This window comes from Cucumis sativus, chromosome 5 (genome assembly GCF_000004075.3).
Source record: "Cucumis sativus cultivar 9930 chromosome 5, Cucumber_9930_V3, whole genome shotgun sequence".
NCBI lineage: Eukaryota > Viridiplantae > Streptophyta > Magnoliopsida > Cucurbitales > Cucurbitaceae > Cucumis > Cucumis sativus.
The window spans coordinates 25,545,583-25,569,548 of NC_026659.2; the positions used below are offsets into that span (position 1 = coordinate 25,545,583).

The 23,966-nt window shown below is 31.5% G+C and overlaps 3 protein-coding genes across 4 annotated transcripts; 2 read left to right on the top strand and 1 right to left on the bottom strand.

Annotated features, from left to right (window-relative positions):
• The first annotated feature begins 612 nt into the window (after window positions 1-612).
• LOC101220410 (ribose-phosphate pyrophosphokinase 3, mitochondrial) lies at window positions 613-5,345 on the top strand. Of its 2 annotated transcripts, XM_031885549.1 has the most exons (8): window positions 613-1,065; window positions 1,510-1,825; window positions 1,975-2,070; window positions 2,323-2,391; window positions 3,797-3,925; window positions 4,000-4,099; window positions 4,338-4,380; window positions 4,897-5,345. In XM_031885549.1, exons 1-8 carry the CDS (start codon window positions 662-664, stop codon window positions 4,904-4,906), a joined length of 1,167 nt encoding a protein of 388 aa, XP_031741409.1. In that variant the 5' UTR covers window positions 613-661; the 3' UTR covers window positions 4,907-5,345. The 2 variants fall into 2 exon arrangements, with proteins under 2 accessions (XP_031741409.1, XP_004135267.1); XM_004135219.3 differs by lacking the exon at window positions 4,338-4,380.
• Window positions 5,346-6,170: 825 nt separating this feature from the next.
• Window positions 6,171-13,019, bottom strand: LOC101220172 (anthranilate phosphoribosyltransferase). Its single transcript, XM_004135218.3, has 10 exons — window positions 12,534-13,019; window positions 11,362-11,841; window positions 11,105-11,262; window positions 10,763-10,846; window positions 10,592-10,644; window positions 10,151-10,232; window positions 9,024-9,131; window positions 8,067-8,190; window positions 7,854-7,939; window positions 6,171-6,602 (listed from the first exon to the last, which is right to left on the bottom strand). The coding sequence occupies exons 1-10, from the start codon at window positions 12,910-12,912 to the stop codon at window positions 6,381-6,383; spliced, it is 1,776 nt and encodes a 591-aa protein (XP_004135266.1). The 5' UTR covers window positions 12,913-13,019; the 3' UTR covers window positions 6,171-6,380.
• A 4,205-nt stretch (window positions 13,020-17,224) lies between these two features.
• Window positions 17,225-23,337, top strand: LOC101213332 (lysM domain receptor-like kinase 3). The gene is made up of 10 exons (XM_011657952.2): window positions 17,225-17,983; window positions 18,779-18,964; window positions 19,108-19,274; window positions 19,385-19,474; window positions 20,613-20,718; window positions 20,947-21,098; window positions 21,750-21,847; window positions 21,925-22,063; window positions 22,633-22,731; window positions 22,916-23,337. The coding sequence occupies exons 1-10, from the start codon at window positions 17,293-17,295 to the stop codon at window positions 23,078-23,080; spliced, it is 1,893 nt and encodes a 630-aa protein (XP_011656254.1). The 5' UTR covers window positions 17,225-17,292; the 3' UTR covers window positions 23,081-23,337.
• Window positions 23,338-23,966: the final 629 nt, after the last annotated feature.

A 23,966-nucleotide genomic window follows, 5' to 3' on the forward strand; every position in this document is an offset into this window, starting at 1 on the left:
ATGCATAAACCTCCTACTAACAACAAGTGTATCGGATAATCCACAAGTACCCAACTAATATCACTTTTACAAGCAACATTGTCTCAAGCATCATCACAAGACAACACTAGCACCGTTTGAGAAGACAACCCCACATCATCGGTTGATCGTTAATACTACACATCATTATCTCTATTTGACTATCACTTGCAACATAATTCATCAAATCAATTATATACATCATTTTTGACATAAATTCATATAATCAATTTCATTATTACGTTAATGTTTTGTTTTCTTCGACATATATATCCAAAGTAAGGTGGTCATGGGCGTTGGGTATAATGTAACAAATAATTTGCAATTAACAACAAATACATCGACCTTTTTCCATTTTTGTCGTGACCAAAACAATTTTCTAATTTTTGAATGGGATGGGAAACGAGTCAGATCAGATGTCAAAGAGAGCCTTGGAATTTTCACATACGTAGGTGGGCAACGTCATCGTTAGTTACATTTACATATTTACCCACCAGAAAGACACGCGATTTGAGAGCCCCAGGGGTATTTTTGACTGCACACGTCTCTTTGTACCGGCAACCGGAACAAACTTTATACAGTTAAAAAGGCCACCCCAAGTTCAGCAAAAAACGGCGCCAGTCACGAGAGTCACATCCGCCATATGGCGGCAAATCGCCCCCTTCGCTTTTCTTTCAAAAACCCTAACACACTCCTTAATTCCTCCCGAAATCCATCGTCGGTGCCATTTTCTAGAACATATGCCATCGGAGATTCGAAGATCAAGAACCGCATTGCGTGTGAGATCAAGAATTTCGAGAATTCTTATCACTGGACTATCGAAAGCGTTCCTGGTACTACTGATTCTTTTTGCTCAATTCAAAATTCTGCTTCTACCTCGACCTCCATACCAATGGCTACTGCCTCCGCTGCTATCGCTGCTTTGGAATTGACTTCAAAAAACGACGCCAAGAAGATTTGCCTCTTTTTCTGCCCGGAGACGAAGGCTCTAGCGGAGAAAATCGCTGACGAGTCTGATGGAATTGATCTACGTAGTATCTCGTGGAGGTTAGTTAGATTGCTTTAGCTATGCTGGAGGAAATATATTCGATAGTGTTTCGTTCGTTGCGATAATTTTAATTATGAATACGACTTATCGATGTGACGTTCCGGAATGATCGAATGTGATTTTAATAGTTGATTTCCATTTCCGACCTTAAATTTCATCCACAGATGCAACAGTTGAGATGTATTGCTACGCGCAGTGAAGTTAATTATGCTCTTGATCACAATGTCTAGTCGTTGAGATTTTGGAAGCTCGAATGTGTTTTCGAATTTTTGCATTCTCACTTCAAAACAATATTGCGTATCCTGCTTATGGCTCTCGTCTTTAAATAAAGCATGATAAACACAAACTGCTTAAGTTTCTAATTTCTAGTTATATTCGTTGTAGTTTAAATTTCTTCAAATCAGAAGGCCTTTTCATTAATGCTTGCAACGTTCTTATGTTAGGAAGTTCGAAGATGGATTTCCGAACATATTTATACCTAATGCTCAAGGAATTCGTGGACAGCATGTAGCGTTTCTGGCGTCCTTCAGTTCACCATCTGTAATCTTTGAGCAACTCTCCGTTATTTATGCACTGCCGAAATTGTTCATCTCTTCATTTACGCTTGTTCTTCCTTTCTTTCCAACTGGAACTTTTGAGCGAATGGAGGATGAAGGAGATGTTGCAACAGCTTTTACTCTTGCTCGGATCCTATCGAATATACCAATTTCAAGAGGAGGTCCGACGAGCCTTGTGACTTTTGACATTCATGCCTTGCAGGTTCAATAGCTACTATATATAAATATAAGATGATCTGAACTTTCTTTCTTAGAAGATAACTTGCCTATAAGAATCCTTCTTCACCTTTTCGAGTGCTTCCTCCTCTTCAATGGCTGTCTTATTAAGTACTTCTTGCTCTCTTTCATTAGGAGAGGTTTTACTTCGGGGACAACATTTTACCTTGCTTTGAAAGTGGAATTCCTTTGCTAAAAAATAGGCTGCAGCAATTGCCCGATTCTGATAATGTAAGCTCTTATCTTCTAGTTTCCTCGTTCTTCTTACATGTTCATTTATAACTTATTTTGATATAATTGTGGATGTTTTCATATAAGAAGTTTTTTTAAAATCGTCCATGATTTTTGAATATTCGTCTCAAAACTGCCTTGTGAGATAAAGCTGATCTGGACTTTTGATGTAGAATTCTTGAATAATGAATACATTTTACTTCGTAGTATCTCTTTCATTGTAGTGACAGAATTTTCTTTTCTGCTTTCCAGATAGCAATTGCTTTTCCTGATGATGGAGCATGGAAAAGGTTTCATAATCAGCTGCAGCATTTTCCTACGGTAAATAGATTATAAATATGTACATATTTGTATGAGTTTCGTTGAGCAAAAAAAAAAAAGGAATGGTAAATGGATTATGTATTGATTGACTGCGTGAGGCCGATATTGGATATCAGTAAACAAGGAGATCAAGTGTAACAGGCACTACACTGCTCAGAGAGTTGAATAACATGGTTTTAGTTAATATCCTATTCTCCACATAAGCAAGTAATGGAGTCTAGAATGTAAGGCAGAGGAAACACGAGAAATATGATGTAGATATCGTTTCTCAAAGTGAATAAATTGAGATCTTGTCTAGAAAACAGAACTTCCACTAATCACGTGATGGATTTGATGTATATAGTAGTAGTTCCTATATGCTTATGGCTTTTCACAACTGCTACAGTAAAATTACAGAATACGAAGTTCCCAAAGATTCTGATATAGATTTTGCTAGCAGCAGAGCTGAAACTAACAAACTAAAGGTAAAGAGTGAGCGTAGATATTTGAAGGAAAATGAGTTGGTAGATATTTATTTTCAAAAGAAAAATTAAGAGAATAGGCTTGGTGGTTTAAAATGAGTGAGAAAGGATATTTGAAAGAAAATGCAAGTTGTTTTATTTCTAGTAATTTGTTTCAAGTATGAGTTTTAGAGTCAGAAGCATGAAAATATTAAGCAAATTTGTCGATAAGTATCAAATAATGGGTTTTGCACGATTTATTTAATCTATAGATACATTGTATGAAGTCTAAGCATTGCCAGTGTCATATTTGCAAGATCTAGAGCTAAAGTTTAGATGACTGTGTGAAATCTGATCTTTATTTGAATAAGGAGTAAGTACCCTTTTTAATATGCCAACCTGTATTTAGTTCCGTCGTCTATTTAACATATATTTAAAATAAGAAACTTTTCGTTGATTTCATGAAAATTATTATAGGGAAAGCAAAATATATCCCTATCTTATCAGAGATATCAAAAAGGCAGATAGCTATCTTATACGCTCTCAGAAACCTACTCCAAAGTTTATTAATTACTCTTGGCGAGTTAACAAAAAGGTTTGGCTAGAGAGTACCATTTTTAGCGCACTGCTATAATATATTAATCAAAATTCCCAACAGTGCTGCCTCTGTTTTGCTTTGTCGGGAATTTTCTGCTTTTCAGGTTAAGAATTCTAACACATTACTGCGCAAATACAAATTTCAGAGTTGCATCCTGTATTGAAACTATGATCTGCTCTTAAAGATGATGAGACCTGTTTTGTTAGTTCAACGTGTAGAGTGAATTTTTTAGCTTATGAACTGCTCGAATAGTTTTCTGCTTCAGGTGCTTAATACCTGAAGAACATTGCAGAATAGTGTATATTCTACTATGCTAACCTTGTTTTTAGGTTCTGCTAACTTCACGATGTTCTTGATTTTATTTTAGATTGTATGTGCGAAAGTTCGGGAAGGAGACCAAAGAATAGTGCGCCTAAAGGAGGGGGAACCAAAAGGACGGCATGTTGTGATTGTGGATGATTTGGTTCAATCTGGTGGAACTCTAAGAGAGTGCCAGGTAACTAAACTCTTGCGTTGGAATCTCTTATTGAGGATGTTTGGGAAAGTGCACTTACTCTCTTCTCATAATAGAAAGTGCTGGCCGCGCACGGAGCATCAAAAATCAGCGCTTACGTGACACACGGAATTTTTCCGAATAGATCGTGGCAACGCTTTGAACATGATAATGGAGGTATTTTATTGCTGTATCATTACTTTTTCTCAATCCTAGGCATGTTGTTTTATTTTATGGTCTTTATCTTAATTATAGGATAATTGCAATACTAATTATTAGTATTCAGCAACATTTTTAATTTAATATGAAAAATTCTAAATTAGTGATGAACTTTATCATTGATAAGTTCCTACCAGATATAATCTCTAACAGATAGCTTATTTGTAATTTCTTTTGCATCATTCTATATTTGTAGATACTTTGAGCCTGCTATTTGCAATTATCCATGAGGATCTAAGGTAGTGTATGGGATGCCTTTGTTCCACATTGGTTAGAATGTGATGACCAATGTCATACTTCCGTGGTTTGGCTCTCTTGACCCAACAATTAACTCGGTTCTCCAGGTTACTTGAGTACCTAACATTATCCTTGTGGTACTTGTGGAAATACGACCTACAGAATTGATTAGTCATGTTAATAATTAAATACTCAAGATTTTAGGATAGTCATGGTCTAGAAAATGAAATACTCAAGGTTTTAGTTCATTTTGGTCCTGGTTAACTCGTGGATTGCTTCCCGTATTGCAGTTATCTTGTGGTAGTTGTGAGAATGCAACATATAGAATTGATTAGTCATGGTACAGAAAATGAAATAATCAAGGTCTTACTTTAGTTAGTTTTTGGCCTAGGTGATTCAGTCAAAAGTAAAATGATCAAATAGTAATTACACACATGTACGTATATACAATGATCATATATGTATGTATGTGTAAGATGCATATGTCGATCAACCCTTAAGCTGGTCATTGTTGACAGGGAATCCTGAGAACGGGCTTACATACTTTTGGATTACTGATTCGTGCCCGCTGACTGTTAAAGAAGTAGTGAATAAAGCTCCTTTTGAAGTTCTCAGTCTTGCTGGTTCCATAGCTGCAGCGCTTCGGATATAGGATAGTAGAACGCAAGGATCGTTCGAAGCCTTTTCATATGTGAGCTTTGCTTCGGTCTTTGTCTTTCCTTTAAAGTTAATGTTTTTATGTATGAAGTATAACAATTATGTTCGATAACTATTTTGCTTTTTAGTAGCGTATAATTGTTGTATGGATTTGATTTTTGAGTTGAGATGAACGAATGAGGATGCACCGATCCACCGGCAAAAGTGGGTTGCTGTTGTCTTTCATAGACTGACACGGAGCAGTGAGACGGTTCTAAATGAAACCATCTGCATATCAAGCCTCATCATATACTCGGTTAGTATTTATCTAGTCTAGTCTATGGAGTGATTGATTGGTGATTACGATCCGTTTCTTTTACTTTTTTATTTTATAATTGTTTTAAAAGATAACCATCTTTTCTTCTTTTTTTTTTATGGAAAAATGTTAATATGTCTTGTTTCTAGGCTTTAAAATGTACGTTCTTAGTTTCCCATTTATAGTAATAGACCTATTTGGTTTTCAAGTTTTTAAAATAATTTTTTTTATCTTCGAGTTTTTTTAAAAATAGGTTTAAAAGTTCCTAAAAATATTATGGAGAATATGTTTTTTAGAAATTGTTTAAAATATCATACAATTATAAACTTATTTGAATGACTTTTTAAATTTGTCTTCAGAAATCTAGAGACTTCTAAAAATTCGAAATTCAAATAAGGTTATTCTTATAAATTTGAGATTAAAGATGTACATGTTTATAACTCAGAGAGATCGTACACATTTCCTTCAAACCTCAAGACAAAAGATAAATTTTTGAGAAAAATATAGACAGCTAAGATCTCATTAGTTTTTAATTTTGATTTTTTTTTTCATCCATTGGTTTCATTATTGGTAAGTGACCATTTAAATTCTTGGTTAATTTTTAGAAGAAAAGAATTAAACTCATTTTCCCCCTTTTATGGGAAAAAAATAAAAGGAAGAGACGAATGAGTATAGGATGTGGCTTTGTGTTACAAAGTTACTATAGTAAATAAAATTTAAACAGTTCTTTTTTAGTTTTTGGAATCGAATCAGAGTTTTTGTATGCATGGAAATTTAAAAATAAAATCAGCATCCAGGTAAATACAAAAAAGGTACGTTAGACAAAAAACTTTTGAACTCTTAAAAAAAAAAAATCTTCGGAGAAGCTTACCACGTCATTGAAAGAAAAGAAAAGAAAGGGTCTAACGTACAAAATGGCAGAGCCGGTGAGTGGTCCACTTTTCCCTTTATGAATAATTATGGCATTGCCAAAGATAAGGATGGAAAGAAAATGAAGGAGTCTGTACGAAGTATAAAAAGAGATTTTGAAATGTTGTGTAGAGAGAATTTCTACTTAAACTTGTTAGAAATTTTGATATAGTTTAAGAGACGTTTAAGAGCTTCGCCACTGTCTATCACTTCTCGGGCCCTTTCAAGAGCTACGGATACATCTTCAGCACCACTGCATCCTAGCAAGTGATCCACCATTCCAGCATTCAACACAATTCTATCGTATGCTGCTCCCTTCTCACCATTAAGAGCTGCTAACCCCAACTCTATATTCTTTGACACCTGCACATACCCCAATTTCCATTCAAATTGGTAGATATTTCATTAAACATGTTGATCGATTGGATTGACGAGAAAAAATATTTTATTCAAATTATTGAAAAAGAGGTTTAAAATGACAAAATTGTTAAAAAAAATATTTTTATTAGTGATAATCTATTAAAGACTCGAATAGACATTTATCAATGTTTATTACTAAAGTGATAAATATCTTTTTAAGTCTTACAGTTAGTTTAAGCATCACTAACAAAAAATAAAATTTTGTTATGTTTGTAAATATTTTTTTCAAAACCTTTTTTGTGCCATATTGAATGAAATAAATAAAATAAACCAGTCATTGGACCAATTAGGGTTGTGTAAGATAGAACCACAAGCACTTCCCAACCCATGGAAGTTTATGTCATATGCGTATCCCTGATGAAATAAATGCAATAAAGAAAGGGATATATTTGACATATTTTCTTCTCACCCTTTTTCCTTTTTTTTTTTTTTTACCTAATGACCAAAATTGAGAAAGGGCTACAAACATGACACCTTTTAGTCAGATTTCTTCAAATTCCCTCCAAGGGATGACTTATTTGGTCCTGAACTTTCTAAATTATAAATTTAGCACTATAACTGTTTACTTGCAAAATTTGACAGTTTAGTTTAGAGATAGGTTAAATAAATTTCAAATTTGTTTAAAGATAATTAGGTCAATAATCTTTTAATCTATTACCACAAAAATTTGAAAGTTTTATAACCCTATAAGACACGTGATAATTGAGAACAATGGTTCTAGTTTTTCTTTTTTTCGAAATTGGATCAACTTTTAAAACACTCAGTTTTTTTTTTTTTTTTCTTTTTCTCTTTGCTTATGAAAATAATGTCAGCATGCGAAAAAATGCCTTTACACCCCTTATCTTCGTCAAATTTTCACAATCAATCCTCAATGCACCAACCTTTTAACCAAAATTTAATTTTTACTTTTTTGAATCTACTATCAAACTTGAATAAGAAATTCTAAATCCAATTTTTTGTCCACGTTTCCGGTTGATAAAATTGGATGAGATTTTTTCATTAAAAAAATTGATAATGTTGTTTTGAGAACAATCTTTTTATAAATAACAAATCATAATTAGCTCCTCCCAATTCCCCGTGTAAAGATTGGACTATACCATAAATTATGTCTTCTTCATAAAAGATTTGTCCCGGGGGGAAAGAGGAGAGAAAAAACGATAAAAATAAGAAGCAAAGCAGAGGATAGGAGAGTACCGATCTGTCGGTTCTTGGAGTATCAGTGGGTTGAAATCCATAGTCAGCCGCATTGACCTCCAGACTGAAACTGTGACGTGATACTCCTGCAAATATAATTATTTATTTCCATTTCATTTCATTCTTCACCCTCCATTCATCCATCCCATTTAATTAAGATATTCGGAATTAGTTAGCCAAAACAAAAACAAAAAAGGGTTGAGATGTTAAAACCATCAACTTCGAAGGCTGATTGCATGCTCAGTGATTGAAAACCAGAACAGTAGTTCACAGGAAGCCCTTTCGAAGCATTGGCTGACCGCAACTTTGTCGTCATTGAGAGTGCTCCTTCCTCACCCTATGACAAAGATTGTGAAATAAATATTTAAGACATTCCACAAATTGAGTCCTACAAATAGAAACCTCTCAATTATAAAGAAATGTAAGTTCTAGAGATCGCTTAAAATAAGAAAAACTCCATTTGAAAATTATTAAATTGGATTTACTCGAGTTTAGCTCTAACAGTTAATTGATATAACCTTCTTAGTAATGGAAGGTTTCATCCCCACCCTGTTAGTCATACTCCAAACAAAAAGAAAAGCATTTCCACAAAGACATGATAACTTTTTAAACAGAGACATATTTCCGGTATATGTGTGTGTATATTGATATATTAATATTTCTCTTTGGATATAATATACAAATTTAACATAAAAACGAGATATACTTCACTACAAACAAACAATGTTAAGTTAATTTACAATATTTGAAATCATAAAGGATAATAGAAAGATTTAGTTGGCTATAGGTACACATTCCACTTTAGGATTGATCGATATAGGATACAGCTATAAGAAAATCTATATTTTTTCTTCCCCTTAATTTTTAGATTAAATATTTTCTAGAAAAACGTCCAACAAAATATTTAATTTGTTGCAATGCTATACCATGCCAAAATATGACTTCCCTAGGTTACAATGCCACATTTTCTAGCATGTTAGACATGTGTTCAGAGGTGTCTAAACATATCCGTGCACGACCTCCCTAGGTTATGACTTCAAAACTACACATTCTTGCAATGCTATACCATGCCAAAATAGGATCAACGCTTTATTTCACACAAATTGGTGAGAGCTTAGAAACATCACTGATAATCATTTCAAAAAATAATTTAATAGATTAAATGCTAACCTTCACGACTAAACCGGAGTGAACACCCCTTCTTCTCATTAGCATTAAAAGTGGTTCTTCATAACCGTGATGATAGAATCCAGTCACAATAGCTTCCTTCCCTCTAGCCTGCACTAAGCATTATTTTCTACACGTTACTTATCCAGATAAGAAGTGTAGAAAATTTCTATGGACTACATATTTTTTGGGAAGAAGATTCACTTCACGGACTAATTGTGTATTATTTATCAAAGGATATCAGAAATATAATTTAACATCTCCCTTTAAGCACCTTGTAATATCATCAACTAGGATCCAAACTCAGCTTTGTAATTACAGAAATGCATATACTATTCCAGACTCGTTGCAAATAAAAAGAAAATTTAAAAGCAAATCAATCGACTGTTGTACATGATTCATTAAGCATTTGCATATTTAATTTTAACCTTTACAACGTAGTACATATCTAAATGTAAAAGCATTTAACCACTTTGAGATACTGGAATAATCATTTTTTAAGATCTTTAAGTTGAGGAATCATGCAGGTCCCGTTTAATAACCACTTCATGTTTAGGGTTTAGTTATTGAAAATTAAGTTTATAATCACTACTCTTAGTTGTTGACTTCTTTATTTTGTTATCTACTTTTTAAAAGTGTTTTCCAAAACCAAAACAAATGTTTAAAACTAGAAAAAGTAGCTTTAGAACTTGTTTTTGTTTTGGAACTATTGCTAAGCATTCAAGTTAGAAAAGGCAAAATCATGGTAAAGAAGAGTTGTAGGAAAACAAATATAATTTTCAAAAACCATAAATGGTTATCAAATGGGCAGTAAATATTTGATAAACATCATCAGAAACTTGGGGTTTGGGTTCTATTGTTGGCTATTAAGTGAATCTACCGATAGGTTGGAATCTATCTTGAATATTACATTATTGTTGATATTCAATTTGATATTGTTGTTGAAATTCTAATAACCATTTTTCGTAAGATAATATCAAACTGAAAGATCAAGTGTTAATTTGCTAGAATATCTTTTTTTTCTCTTCTTTTCGAGAGAAAACAACAAACAAAACAAAAATGATTACCAAGAAGAGCCTCTAAGAGGCAAAACTTGGAGATCAATATCAGGCCAAAAATGGATTTTTTACCTTCACAAATTGCTGAACCTTTTCAGTTGTTGCTAATGGTGGCCGTTTCTTTATGTGCTCCCTCAGCCCAACCAATGAATATCTGCAGAAACCACAAAAATAATACTCTTCTCATTCATAAAAATAAGCAACAGGTTAAAGGATACCAGAACTGGGTAGAGTCAATTAGGAACCACAACTAGAAGGAAGAGGAACTGTCAGGAAATTGTTATTGGGATACAAATAAATCCAGCCATTAGAAAGAAGAAAAGACAGGTTCTAACAACAATATGTACAAATTGACATGATTAACAAAGTGACTAGAATTAGAAGGAACTACCAGTATATTGTTATTACTATACGGATAAATCAAAAGACATTAGAAAGAATAAAAGGCAGGTTCTAACAATAATATATACAAAATTAAAATGACATGATTAACAAACTGACTAGAATTCATACAAAGATGGGCGAGCTTCACGCTGACTTACATAGGCAAAACCAACTTCCTCATCCTGAAATATATAGTGACAGCAACAAGATTAAGACGAAACATGGCAAAATGTGCATAAATGAGTATTGCAAAGAATCATAATTAAAGTACATATTAGAATTAAACGGAAAGTAGTGAACCTCAAGAAGTCTTTTAGCATGCGAGGGGAATACGTTTGTGTTTGCACCCATAAATTTCAGCATCTGCTCTTCAGTAATACCACCCTATAGAAGATGACCAATGGAAAAAGTGAACAAACAAAGTTAATAAAAAAAGAGGTACACTCCGTCCATAGAGCAGTTTAAGCATAAAAAGAACATTCTACCAAGAAACAGTTAAAATTTGAGAATAAATGGATAGAATGAGAAGGCTAAGAGAATTCTTTTGTCAGTTGAAATCGAAGCTTATCTTGCAAGGAATAATCAATAACTTGTTTGCTAAAATCAAAGAAAAAGAGAAAGAAAGAGGAAGCCTGATTTGACCTTTGGAGGCATCCAATCCACACCATGTAGCAAGCAAGATTCCCCATAACAGGATCTAACCGCAGCAACAAACAATGTGCTCCTGAAATAACGTGTATTTCCATCATAAGGTTCCCCATAATGAGTCAATGATCTAACATCAGCAACTGGAGTGGGACCTATTTTCAATATTCGTTATTCAATACTTAATCACGACAGTCGTGGTTTGATTTTGATGTACCACAGAAATATACTAGTCACTGTAAAAAGAAACTCACCAGATTCATCATCAAATACAAGGCAATGTGCTTTAAGCTCACGATCAGTTTCCCGGTTCATACGTTGACCAATTAAGAAGGCTGAAAGTAGTGAATGACTAACTCCTGAAGGCATCAGGCTTTCTGTTTTAAGTGGAAGCACGTCTCTCATCACCCCTTGGACCTCCTCATATCCAAGATGCCCTCCTGCTAAAATTTCTCTAAGGGCACCAACCAACCTCATTTCACAGGAACCTTTCCCGACAAATTGAGGTCCAATTGAACTCCCTCCCATAATAGAACCCTCAGGATCAGCAAGGAAGATTACATCAGGAGGTAGAACTCGAATTAGGAGTGGCCAAAATGTGGTCATTGCCTTCTTTTCCCCTTCACTCCACTGAGTTGCCTCAGGGAAGACATTTGCACGTATAGTCATTGCAGAAAAGAATGCCCCAAGCTGTGATTGTGACACTTCCTCTTCATCTTTAAGCTCTCCTTTAACTGAAACATTGACAGCGAATAAGATAACAAACAACTCCACTCCAGGCCGCATAGAAGCATTGCATAAATATGGCATCCAGCAGCAGCGCCAGTTAAAAAGATTTCACAGAACTGGTTTCACTAAAATTGTGAGTTATTTTTAACTACCTTGCCGATTTATTTTTCCTTGAAACCACGACAAAATTTAGCTAACAACGCACTGAGGATCGATGATACATAAATATATTTCAAGTCAAACACAGAGTCGTCGAACTTACGGAAGTTCAAGTTCTCCAGAATTTTAGACTCGTATGGGAGAAACTGTCTACAGGTTTTTAGTGCTGAACCGATTGGACTTCAAAATTTTATTCAAGTTCTCTCTAACTATCACGCCGACTTATAATTTTGGAAACCGCGACAGTTATGACAAATTGAGCCATAAATAAGATTGGAGAGCGCCTGACTTTTCTCTCTCTCGTAAAACATTGAACAGAAGAAACATCAAGTTTCAGCAGATTTTTAGCCACGGATGGAAGAACGCGTTTTCAAGAGTTCTACTCCTAATCTTCTCCTCAAATATCAACAATCGGATTCCTATCCAGCGCCGAATTCTCCCGGTAATAAACGAAAACGAAGAACAAAAGCGCAACTAGAAATGAATACAGTACCTGATATTTCCTCAAAAACAAAGAAAGAAAGTAAGAAACAAGTACCTGATCTTAAAATTGTGTCCAACACCTTAAAAGCTTGTTCTTCACTAAGCGGCCTGGTCTGAGTAGGTCCGGTACAAACCCTAGCCTGAGCTTCCAGCACCGTCTGGTTTGGCTTCGGCAAATTCAAACTACGATACGAAGTGGAAATTGCCGGACTCTGTACATCCGATTCCGAAAGTCCTAATTGATCCATCGTAGCCCAATCTAGTTCAGCTTTTGCGGTCAAACATATCCGCTTCCCTCTAATCCATCGTCCTCGATCTTTAACAGGAAATATCAAAGGAGTTCGAACTTGGAAACGGAGAAGATCTCTGTTGTTCTGGCAGCGAGAATGATGCGGATGAAGAAAAGAAGATTCAGAATGGAAAAGAGCTTTCATGTCGATTTCAATGTTCTTCCCACTCGCTGCAAACTTCGTTCGTCTGAAAATGGCGCAAAAGGAATAAAGAAAACGCTCACCGAGAATTTATATGGAAGCCTTTTGGAAGGATTGGCATGTTGTCATTTTATAATGAAATAATGAACTGCATCCGAGGCCAACTCCAGAGCAACGTTTCGTTAACATAACGGTTGATTTTGAATTTATTTTACTTTCTTTTTTTTCAACTTAATTAACAGCATTTTAGATGGGATGTTCTAGGGTGAATATGATGCATCGAAAGTCGATCAAAGCTATCCGAGAATGGTCGGAGTCGATTTCGAAAAGTTTCAAATTGATAATTTTGAAATTTATTTTTAAGTATTTAGATCGACCGATTCCAACTTATTGGTGTGAGATTGTTTGTGGTGATCGATTTTACCAACTCTTATAAGGTTACTGTCACAATGTTATTTATTTTTTTTACTATTATTATTAGTTATTTTTTAAAATAGTAAAATAAATTAAAATATTTCAAAATTTTGAATTCTATTCGACCGATATGTTGCAAATACTTTATCAAATTTATTATTTACAACAATTTTTCATATTATTATTATTTGTTATAACATTATTTTATAATGACATTGGAAATTAATAACGTAGAAATAAATTTTTTAACTTCTTTTACAAACTTGAGTAAGAAAAAGTTACCAACATTGTTTCAACAAAATTAGTAGTATCAAATGTTTCTCTTAACGTAATTAGGTTTTTACGAGTCAACCATTACGTAATTGGATGAATCCATGAATTTTGAAATGTTTATAAATTGATTGGAAAGACCCAACAACAATAATTTGATTTCGAATATCGATATATTGTGGGCTTATATATATATAAATCATCTGTTAGTATATTTATTTGATTCAAATTGTATCAACATGAGAGGACGTAGATTCATATGTTTTAAAATAATAAATGATAGAGTTTACTAATTATGTTCATTTCAATGCTCGGTTATTTGTACATTTCTTAGTTCATACGAGAATTTCGAACTTTTGACGACATTTTTAAAGATAAATAGTCTTAATCGATTATATTTATATTGTATACCCATGTATAGACTATAATTTATTTTTTATTTTAAATTTTTTGTGCATATCTATTACTAGTCATTTTTAATCTAGTTGGCCGAATAAACTTTATTTAATACAATAAAGTTGCAATAAAGTGATGCAACTTTTATTATTGTAGAATAAAGTTGTAGTAGGTAAACTTTGATGTATATTAATTAGTTTAACGACATTAGATTTGGATTAATGTAATTAATTTTTTTACTAACTAGTTAAAGTGGATTCTTTTTTAACGTAAATAAATTTATGTTAATAGTTATCAACTCGATAACAATTAACATGATATTTCTCTCTAGAAATCAAAATTTAAAATTTTCATTTTTTAATTTTTCAATACAAAGGTGTATAAATTGAAAATGGAACTTTCAATCTCGAGAGATAAATAGTTACTATTGTGTTAAATTTGGTTTTAATTAAGTAATTTATTTTGTTCATTTTTAACTAAGGTTGCTTTTACTTAGACATCTTTGAAATGAATGTGACTATAGAATAAAGTTTTTTGTTATTGACCAAGTAAAAATAACGTCACATATCAAGGATCGTGATCTCTAATCCAGAATTTTTTTCATAAATCTCTAATAAACTTAAGTTGAATTCGACAATGTAAAGTTTAAACTTCCATGCTCGACTCTAAAAAGTTAACCTTGATGGAATTCTGTTGATGTTACGAAAGAAATGGATGTCTTTACCTTTTACACCTACGAGTCAATACTAACATATTTATTCAAAACAAAATACTTGTCTTGGAATGATCGATTTGATTCCGACGATAATAATCAAATTTTAAGAAATGAATAAAACAATTGGACTAGATTTGTTTTCTTGGGAAAAAAAAGACTAGATTTAGATGTGATAATATGGTGTAAATCGTACTTTACGAAAAATAATTAAAGAAAGAAAGATAAAGAAAGTTATAAATGTAGATGAGAATTTATTCTCTCTCTTTTGGAATAGGAGTTTTAAGTCAATTTACAATAAGTTTTAACCCTGTCAATTTAAAAAACAATAATTAGAAAAATGAACAAAGAAGAGTTGAAATAAAACAATTATTTAGAAAAATAAAAAAAGAAGAGTTGAAACAAAACAGTTCTATTGATATGAACTTCCTTTCTCGAGATTCAAGATTCAATCCTTATTTCTCCAGTGTACATAGAAAAAGAATATTAAAGAAGAAAACTATGTATTAAAAAAATGAGATGAAAGAAGAAAACTATGTATTAAAAAATGAGATGAAAGAAGAAAAATGTTTTCAAATACCTTTGCATTTATTACGAGAAGATAATAAACTATTTATTTACCTAGACAACAATTGATGCCAAGATTGATCAAATATGTCTTGACTATTTACCTTATTAATTACTAGTAGGATTCTTGTATATAAAAGTGGATAACTTACTAGTTTAATGTTAAAATTTTCAATTTTGGGTTAAATGGGTTTTAAACTTTTAAAATATATTTTTGAAAAAAATAAAAAGTTAATAAGTTGGTAAGATTTGAAAACGTTTAATCAAATTTCTAAACTCTTGATTTTGTAGGGAATAAATTTATAAACATTCACATAGATATTTGACATATGCTATATCTTATAAAAAAAAACAATTATGAGCAGATATTGGGCACAAAATAAAATAAAGTTTTATAATTATCAATTTTGTTAATATATTAGAGCATGATATTAGAAGGGTTTAATTTTAGATTAGTTCTTAATTAATTAGTTAATTATCGTGTAATTTTCTTATCACAGTGATCTATAAATAGTCAAAATAGGATAATTATTGAAGAGCTTTTGACGATATTCTTAAATCATAAATTCAACACACAAGTTTAAGCTCATGGTAAAGGCTAATTTAATATAACATCAAATAAATGTTTCAAATACAAAACACTCTTCTTGTGCGAGCTTTACCTCTTTTAGGGTGAATTTACTTGTTGTTGGCCATAGATTTGTTCTAATACACCAGTTGACTACATTTCAAAATACACATGTGATTTAGATCCACAAATATCGGTTGAATTAAGGTAGAAATTAAACAGTTAAATTAATTATCCAACATTAAAACGATAAACTTGATCCGTCGTAAAGTGTTGGTGTGAATCCAAATTAAAACACTGCATAAATACAAACCTTTCTCCGTTTTCCATGCAGAACCGATGTTTGAGTGCTCCCAAATATTACAAATTCAGGATTGATATTAATTTATCGTGTATGGATGTTGATGGATAGATTATTCCTAGTGGCAAACCCTGCTCTTGAATCAAACAGCAAGAAAATTAAGGAAGAACGATAATATGCCACGTGGAGCTTAATTATATTTATATATCATAATCATATCCTATGTCATGGGCATCAGCCGGCTTCTCCCTATGGAGTAATAATGTGCGAGAATGTATAGGAGGACAAGAGTAAGAAGCACAACGACACACCAACCTCTTTGCTCTTGGCTTCTTCCTTTGGCTTCGTATTATCCCCTCTCTCTTATCTCTCCTTTTCTTTCTGTTTCTTTTATATTTTATATCAATCTTTTAAGTTTTCATTCCCTTACCATTTTGTCCATATTTATTTGTATCACCGTACTTCTAACCCCTTTTAATTTAATGTATGTATGAATCTTCTCTACCTATATACATATTATTAGTCTTAAAAAAAAGAAAGAAAAAAAAAGACAGTTCATGACTAATGATTTTAGTTAGAGATTCAGATACTCAAAACATAGGGTATAGATTATTTTACTTTCAGGTTATAGTAGCATGTGTTTGGTGTATAGACTAAATTATAATTTTAATAAAGAAATAGTAAATATTGTAACAAATAATTAAAAAAATGATAAATGTAAAGTATTGGAATAATCTTTTCTATAGCTAATTGAATGCTTTTAATTGTTTCCAATGAATATGTTGAATTCTTGCTAATATGAGCTCAGCTCAACTGAGCTTCAAAGACATTATGTTCGGTTACAAAGATTGTATAACCCTCGATACGTACATGTATGTTGAAGTAGAAGATGTCGTCAGAAAACTATACCATTAACAAACAAAAAATGAATGAAAAATAAACATATTCATTTGTATAATTAATTACTTGAAAGTTGAAGTCAGCCGTTAGAATCAATGGCTCTAGCTGTTTGTTGCTATATCCAAATACGTCAAAATAAGAACAAAAATAATAATTAAAGAATGCTAAATAACACCAACACGGAGAGCATACAATGAGCATCAAATTAACATCCTCTGTTTTCTTTCTTCCTCACAAAGAAGAATTCCTAAAACCATGGCTTCAAACGCCGTCGTTTCACCCTCCATCTTTCTACTCATTTTCATTTGTTCTTCAACAATCTGGGACGCCGCCGCCGTCGCTGCCGCCTTCGACTCTAATCAAACCATGTATCCGATGTCATGTTCAAGAATAAAGAAATGTGACGCCTCGTTTTATCACGTGAACAAAGGTTTGGAGGGCGAGAACGAAATTGCCGCCGCCTACTCCGTCAATCCGTCGCAGATTCTGCCGCTTCCGCACAAGGGAGTTGAGGATTACCTAATTACGGCGCCGTGTTCGTGCGAAACGGCCGACGGAGTGTCCGGAACGGCGTACTTTCACGACACGTCGTTCAGAGTGGGAATCGGGGATACCTTGAGCGGCGTGTCGAATCGAAATTACAGCGGACAAGTTTGGATATCCGGTGATCCGTTGCTTCATGTTGGAGATGTAACTGGAGTGAAGTTGTTATGTGGATGCATTGAAGATGAGTCTAAAATTGTGGTGACTTATACGGTTCAATTGCATGATACTTTATCCCAAATCGCGAGCTTGTTGTGGGCTGATGCGGATGAAATCCATAGTATGAATGCGAAATTGATTCAAGACCCTGAGTTGATTGTTCCTGGTTGGGTTTTGTATGTGCCAATGTACAAGAATGCGTATCAATCTACCAAAGGTAATCTTAACTATTTTTCTACCAAAGGTAATCTTAACTATTTTTGAACGAGTGCAAATCACTTTAAAGTTGAAAATCACTTTAAAACAGAAACTGATTGACGAATTATTTACCCCTATAACAAAATTTCATATGTGTATTAAGATCGATAAACGTTGATAGAATCTAAAATTTCTTATACCTTAAACAATTTCTTAATTTTCTTATTAGTTTTTAAAATATCAAAAATTTTATATGAAAAATATATTGTAAATAATAAATATATTAAAAAAATATTTATAAATATAACAAATAGAGATATCTAATAATAAATTATAGTAGTTTATTAGCATGTGATAGTGATATTTTACTATGTTTAAAAATGATTCTTTCTATATCACGAAATTGATTTTAAGTGATTGGTATATTTGAGAATGAGTTAAAATCACTATATAGAATATGCTTGGTAGTGTTTTAAAACCGTTCTAATAGTATCGAATTTACATTTTGAAAGTGTGCAATTAAATATTATGTTTCAAGATGATTTTAAACCTAGCATAAATTATTTTAACCAATTAAAAATTTACTTTGAAACATATCAAAAATTAATTTGAACTATTGTGACATGTTTGATGATAACCTCCTAAGGTGGCATAGTTATAAATATGAGATATGACCTTGACACAGTGTCAAAGAATTATGAGAGATGGTCACCTACACCAAAATTTAATATCCTACCTACGGTCTTGTAACGTTAGATTATTTGTTCCGTAAAATTAGAAGAAAAAAAAGTTGTAAAAGGGATGCTTTTAGAGCTTATTTGCTCTGTTTATGTGGAATTAGGGTCGACAAAGAAACATGTATGGACAATAGTGATTGCAGTACTATCAACTTTAACACTACTTTCATTGGGATCATTGGCTATCATCTTCATAAGGAGAAAATTGAAGAAGTCCCATCGTAAGGACGAGCTGGAAAATTCAAAACATCATTCCAAGAGTTGTAGTATTACTGGAACATCTAGCTTTCAATATCCGTTGTCAAAGGGAAAATCAGAAGCTCACAAAATGTCATCTAGAAAAGGTGAGAAACAAATTACATGTCTTAATTTTAACCCTAAATGTTTTCTCATGAATAAAAATTGATATAAATGTATGGATGTATAAATACTTAAATTTTGTTTTTACCAATATTTACAGAAGTATCAGGGTTCGAATCAGAAAAAACATTGACTTTTAGCATTGAGGAGATCCAAGAGGCTACGGCTAACTTCGATGAATCTCGCAAGATTGGAGAGGGTGGATATGGAATTGTTTACCATGGAGTATTAAATGAACAGGTTTTTTCTCTTTTTTCTTCTTGTTCTTTTACATACACAGATGTATATATATATATTATAGAACAGAAAAAAGATCAAAGTTTATTCATAATTGCTTCTTTAATTTGCAGGAGGTGGCAATTAAGAAAATGAAATCTAATAAATCCAAAGAGTTCTTCGCAGAATTAAAGGTCCTGTGCAGGATCCATCACATCAATGTGGTAACTTACACACATTAATCCCTTGCACTGCCTATTATTATTGGGGTATTTTTTTAAAATTAACAAAATATTAAAACTATTTACCAAATACAATAAAATTCACATATTTCAGAATATTTTAAGCTTCTTTTAATTATTATTTATAATAATTTCTATTTATTTTTTAAAAAAATTATATCAAATCACAAAAATATTTAGAAAAAAACAACTCAATATTCACATCAATTTTTTGCATATTGCAAATATGACAAAATTAGTGATACCAGACGATAATCATAGAATTATCAAATGATCACCACTCTTGAATTTTTAATTTTTTTGCAAATTTAGAAAATATTGTGACATGAACTCTATTATCATCATTTTTTTTCTTATTTTTGTGAAAGTCTCTTTCCAAACCGTTTTTGAATTTAATAATAGGGAAAATGACAAAAAAAATTTAGCAAAAACGGTCCATAACACATCTCTTTTTCATATTACAAATATATTGACAAGTAATTAGATATATCAGATGGGCTATTAGAAAGTTATCCATTTTTAAATTCGCTATTTTTACAATTTAGAAAATATAATAACATGGGTCCTATTATCATAATTTTTTTTTTTTGTTATTTTTGCAAATACTTCTTAATAATAATTGTTTTTCATATAACAAAATGATCCAAATATTTATAAATATAACCAATCACAATATATTAATATTTGGGTCTATCATTAATACATATGGACATAATATTATATTTTACTATATTTATACATATTTGTAATAGTTTTTTCATCCAATAGATTTGTTTGGATCTTTTTTAAGTTAACGAAACTGAATTTCTTTTAATATAAATACTTATAAAAATTAATAATTTGAAAATGAAGTTGAAAAGTTATTTAGTCGTGAATTACACGATATATCTATAATTAATAGAACTACGCATTTGAATATTTATTTAAAGTATTTGAATTTTTTTAAACTAATTAAGGTATTCTATAAATACTTTAATTCATTTTTCTAAAAAAATAAAAAAATGAAACTATTTTTAAACTAAAAAGATAATTTTGCTCCACTGTGTAAATATCGACATTTTACTATTTTTGAAAATATTTTAAATTGATAAATGTTTAAAAAGTTTATTTGGTTTTTCAGGTAGAACTTCTAGGATATGCTAGTGGAGATGACCATTTGTATTTGGTTTACGAGTATGTTCCGAATGGATCACTTAGTGATCATCTACATGATCCATTGAAAAGGGGTACTCAAATTCTTTGCTCAATTTCATTTATTAAGCTTGAGTTAAATTTTATCGAGCTTGTCTTAATCGTTATTGACATACTAGAAATAGAAGATTTGATCCTCCATATTATTGCTTTTGATGTATTCAGAAAAATTTATATGAAGAACATAAACTTGACTAAATTAATTATTATTTCAATATTGATTTTTATGGAATCTTAAGAAAAGTTAACTTCGATTTCGTTAGGATTCCAACCTTTATCATGGCCTTCAAGAACACAAATAGCTCTAGACACAGCAAAGGGCATCGAGTATATCCACGACCATACTAAATCACGATATGTTCATCGTGATATCAAGACAAGTAATATCCTTCTAGATGAAAACCTTGAAGCAAAGGTAACATATTTTATCTATTAAATTGTTTTACGATGTTGGTCTATTTTCATGTTTCTAATGAATTCGACGTAGACGAGAGGGTAAATTAAATATTTCTATTATATGAACATAAAAAACACAAGTATAAAAATGGCATTAATAAAAATATAATATAAATAAATAAGCATGTTTCTTATTCTAAATGTACTAAAATGTTTATTTACTCGTTTTAATTTATTCTTTAATAATTTTTTCTTTTTTATAATTGTTCTAAAAATATCCATCAATTTTTTTAAAGCTAAAACCCTAATTCTTTTTATCGACGTTGATATTTTAAACCGTGACAAGATGAATTAAGATTCAATTTATTATATATATCACATAGTTAGGTTATTGAATCAACTTAATTAGTCACCAAACCTGAAAAAGAAAAGTTAATTACATTTTTTTTTAGACTTTACTTGATGAATTCCTTCCATCCTAATCCTAACCCTAACAATTGTAACTAGGGTCAATTTCAATTAACTTTTTAAGCACTTAAGAAAGTAATTTTAAGGAAAAGTAAATATATTTTTAACTAACATTTGAAAAGCCAATTCAAACATATAGTTTGTTGATTTAGTGTGCTAATCCTAAGCATATAACTCACGTTTAAGTTGTTTCATTTTGCAGGTTGCAGATTTTGGATTGGTGAAGTTACTCAGTCGGACGAACGACGAGGAACTCGTAGCAACTCGACTAGTCGGAACTCCAGGCTACCTTCCTCCAGAGTAAGAAGAGAAATAAATTTCAAATTAAAAATATGAATGTGTTACCACTAATCTTGTTTCATGAATTGTGTAAAAAGATCTGTAAAAGAGCTGCAAGTGACACCAAAAACGGACGTATTTGCATTTGGAGTGGTTTTAGCAGAGCTAATTACGGGAAGAAAAGCTTTGGTTCGAGAAAACCAAGAGCCAAAGAGAACCAAATCACTAATCACGCTTGTAAGTTTTTTTAACTAAATTTCTTTTAAAAGTAATTTTGTATATAAAAAAACTTTAAGATTCCATTTATCGTTTAAAAAATGTTACTGATTAATTTTAGAGACAATAGCAAATATAAAAAATTTGTCAAAATTTATACTGCAACTAGTGGTATGTGATAGATTTTGTTTTACAACTTTTTTTACATCTATATTATTTCGCGAGTCATTCATAATAATTACCCTTAATTTTAAATATTGAGTTTGTTTTTAATTTAATTTTTAAATTTATGTTAATACAATATTCAAATTTTTAATCTTTTAATTTAGTTATTCAAAAGTGTAAATATAATGTTACGACCAAAGAACCAAATCATAATCATAACAAGACATTGAATTATAAATTTGTATCCACCTAAAATCAAAGTAAATGTGTAACATTTTTAAATGTAAGGACGTGGAAATAAAAACTATACCAAAAATCTAACGAACAAAAATGTATTATTCTCTAATTATTATTTTGCATTAGGTTCAGAAGGGATATATAGTATGCATCATTTAATAAAATGGGCGTATTGCAATGTTGTTTAGATTTATTCAATATTCCAAGGGGAAAACTCTGAGGCTGATCTGGAAGCCGTCGTGGATGAAAATTTGCATGGAAGCTACCCCATTGAGGACGTTTACAAGGTAACTTTCCTTTAATTCCATCATTTTATCTTTAGGAAATTTTAATTTCGTTATGTTTTATTAATAGAAAAAAGAAAATCCTTTTACTTTTTGAACTTTTTTTAGTGAGTTTTAGTTATTTAAATGGAATAGTAAAATGTGAAATGAAAGTGTAAGTTGAATGAATGGGGGATGATGGGCGCAGATGGGAGAGATAGCGGCGTGGTGTTTGAATGAAAATCCGGTGGGGAGACCGGAGATGCGTGAAATTGTTGCTTTGCTGTCGCAGCTTATGACCTCCGCCGTCGAATGGGAAGCCTCACTCGGCGGTAACAGCCAGGTTTTCAGTGGCCTCTTCACCGGAAGATGATTCACCACACACTTCGAACTTAAAAATCCATATTTACCAGTCTTTTTTCTTTTTTACTTTTCTTCTTTTGTGATATTTTGTGAAACGAAGGAAGGTTTACTGTAATTAAATTCATTGAATTCATCTTTTGCCAATTTAGCATCGAAGAAATCACATGTGGGTTTGAGGGGAACGAATGAAAAGGAAGGAAGGGAAGTAAATAAAGTAAACTGACTATTTGGCATTATGGTAAATTGGCATTTTTTGTTTTGTGGAAATTCTAATTTGATGGTTAATTAATTATAGTTTTAAATTTTAATGTATACAATTTATCCTTATTCTTGTCTTTGAGAAGTTTTTAATAATTTCTTAAAATGAAAAACATTTCAAATTAAATTCATACATCTTCAATTTTATTTTTAATAGATAATTAATTGATACGACCTTTTAAAAATTCATCAATTGTAAAAATGAAAAATGTAAAGTCTTGCTTACTCTCGTTCTAGTTCACATAAGTTTGAGTTCAATTATATGTTTAATAAATAATTTTTTTAAAGACTCAAGTTTTAAATGCCAAATTGTCATAAAATTAAAAATTAGTATTAAACTTGTAGTTTTAGCCTCAAAAGGGTATAGCTTTTATTTAGTTTTTTTTCTCATGTTAAATCTTTTAAAATTAACAACTATATTTCATTGTTAATAACATCTCATCACATAATAGTAATGAGATATAAAATCATCACATAATAGTAATGACAATATGAAAAAGTAGGAACATATAACATTATCACCTTTCATAATTTAATATATATATATATATATTTTTTAATTTAAAAAGTAATATATATATATATATAATTCAATTAAAAAAGTAAAGTATAAAACATGAAGGTATGAGTTCGAATTC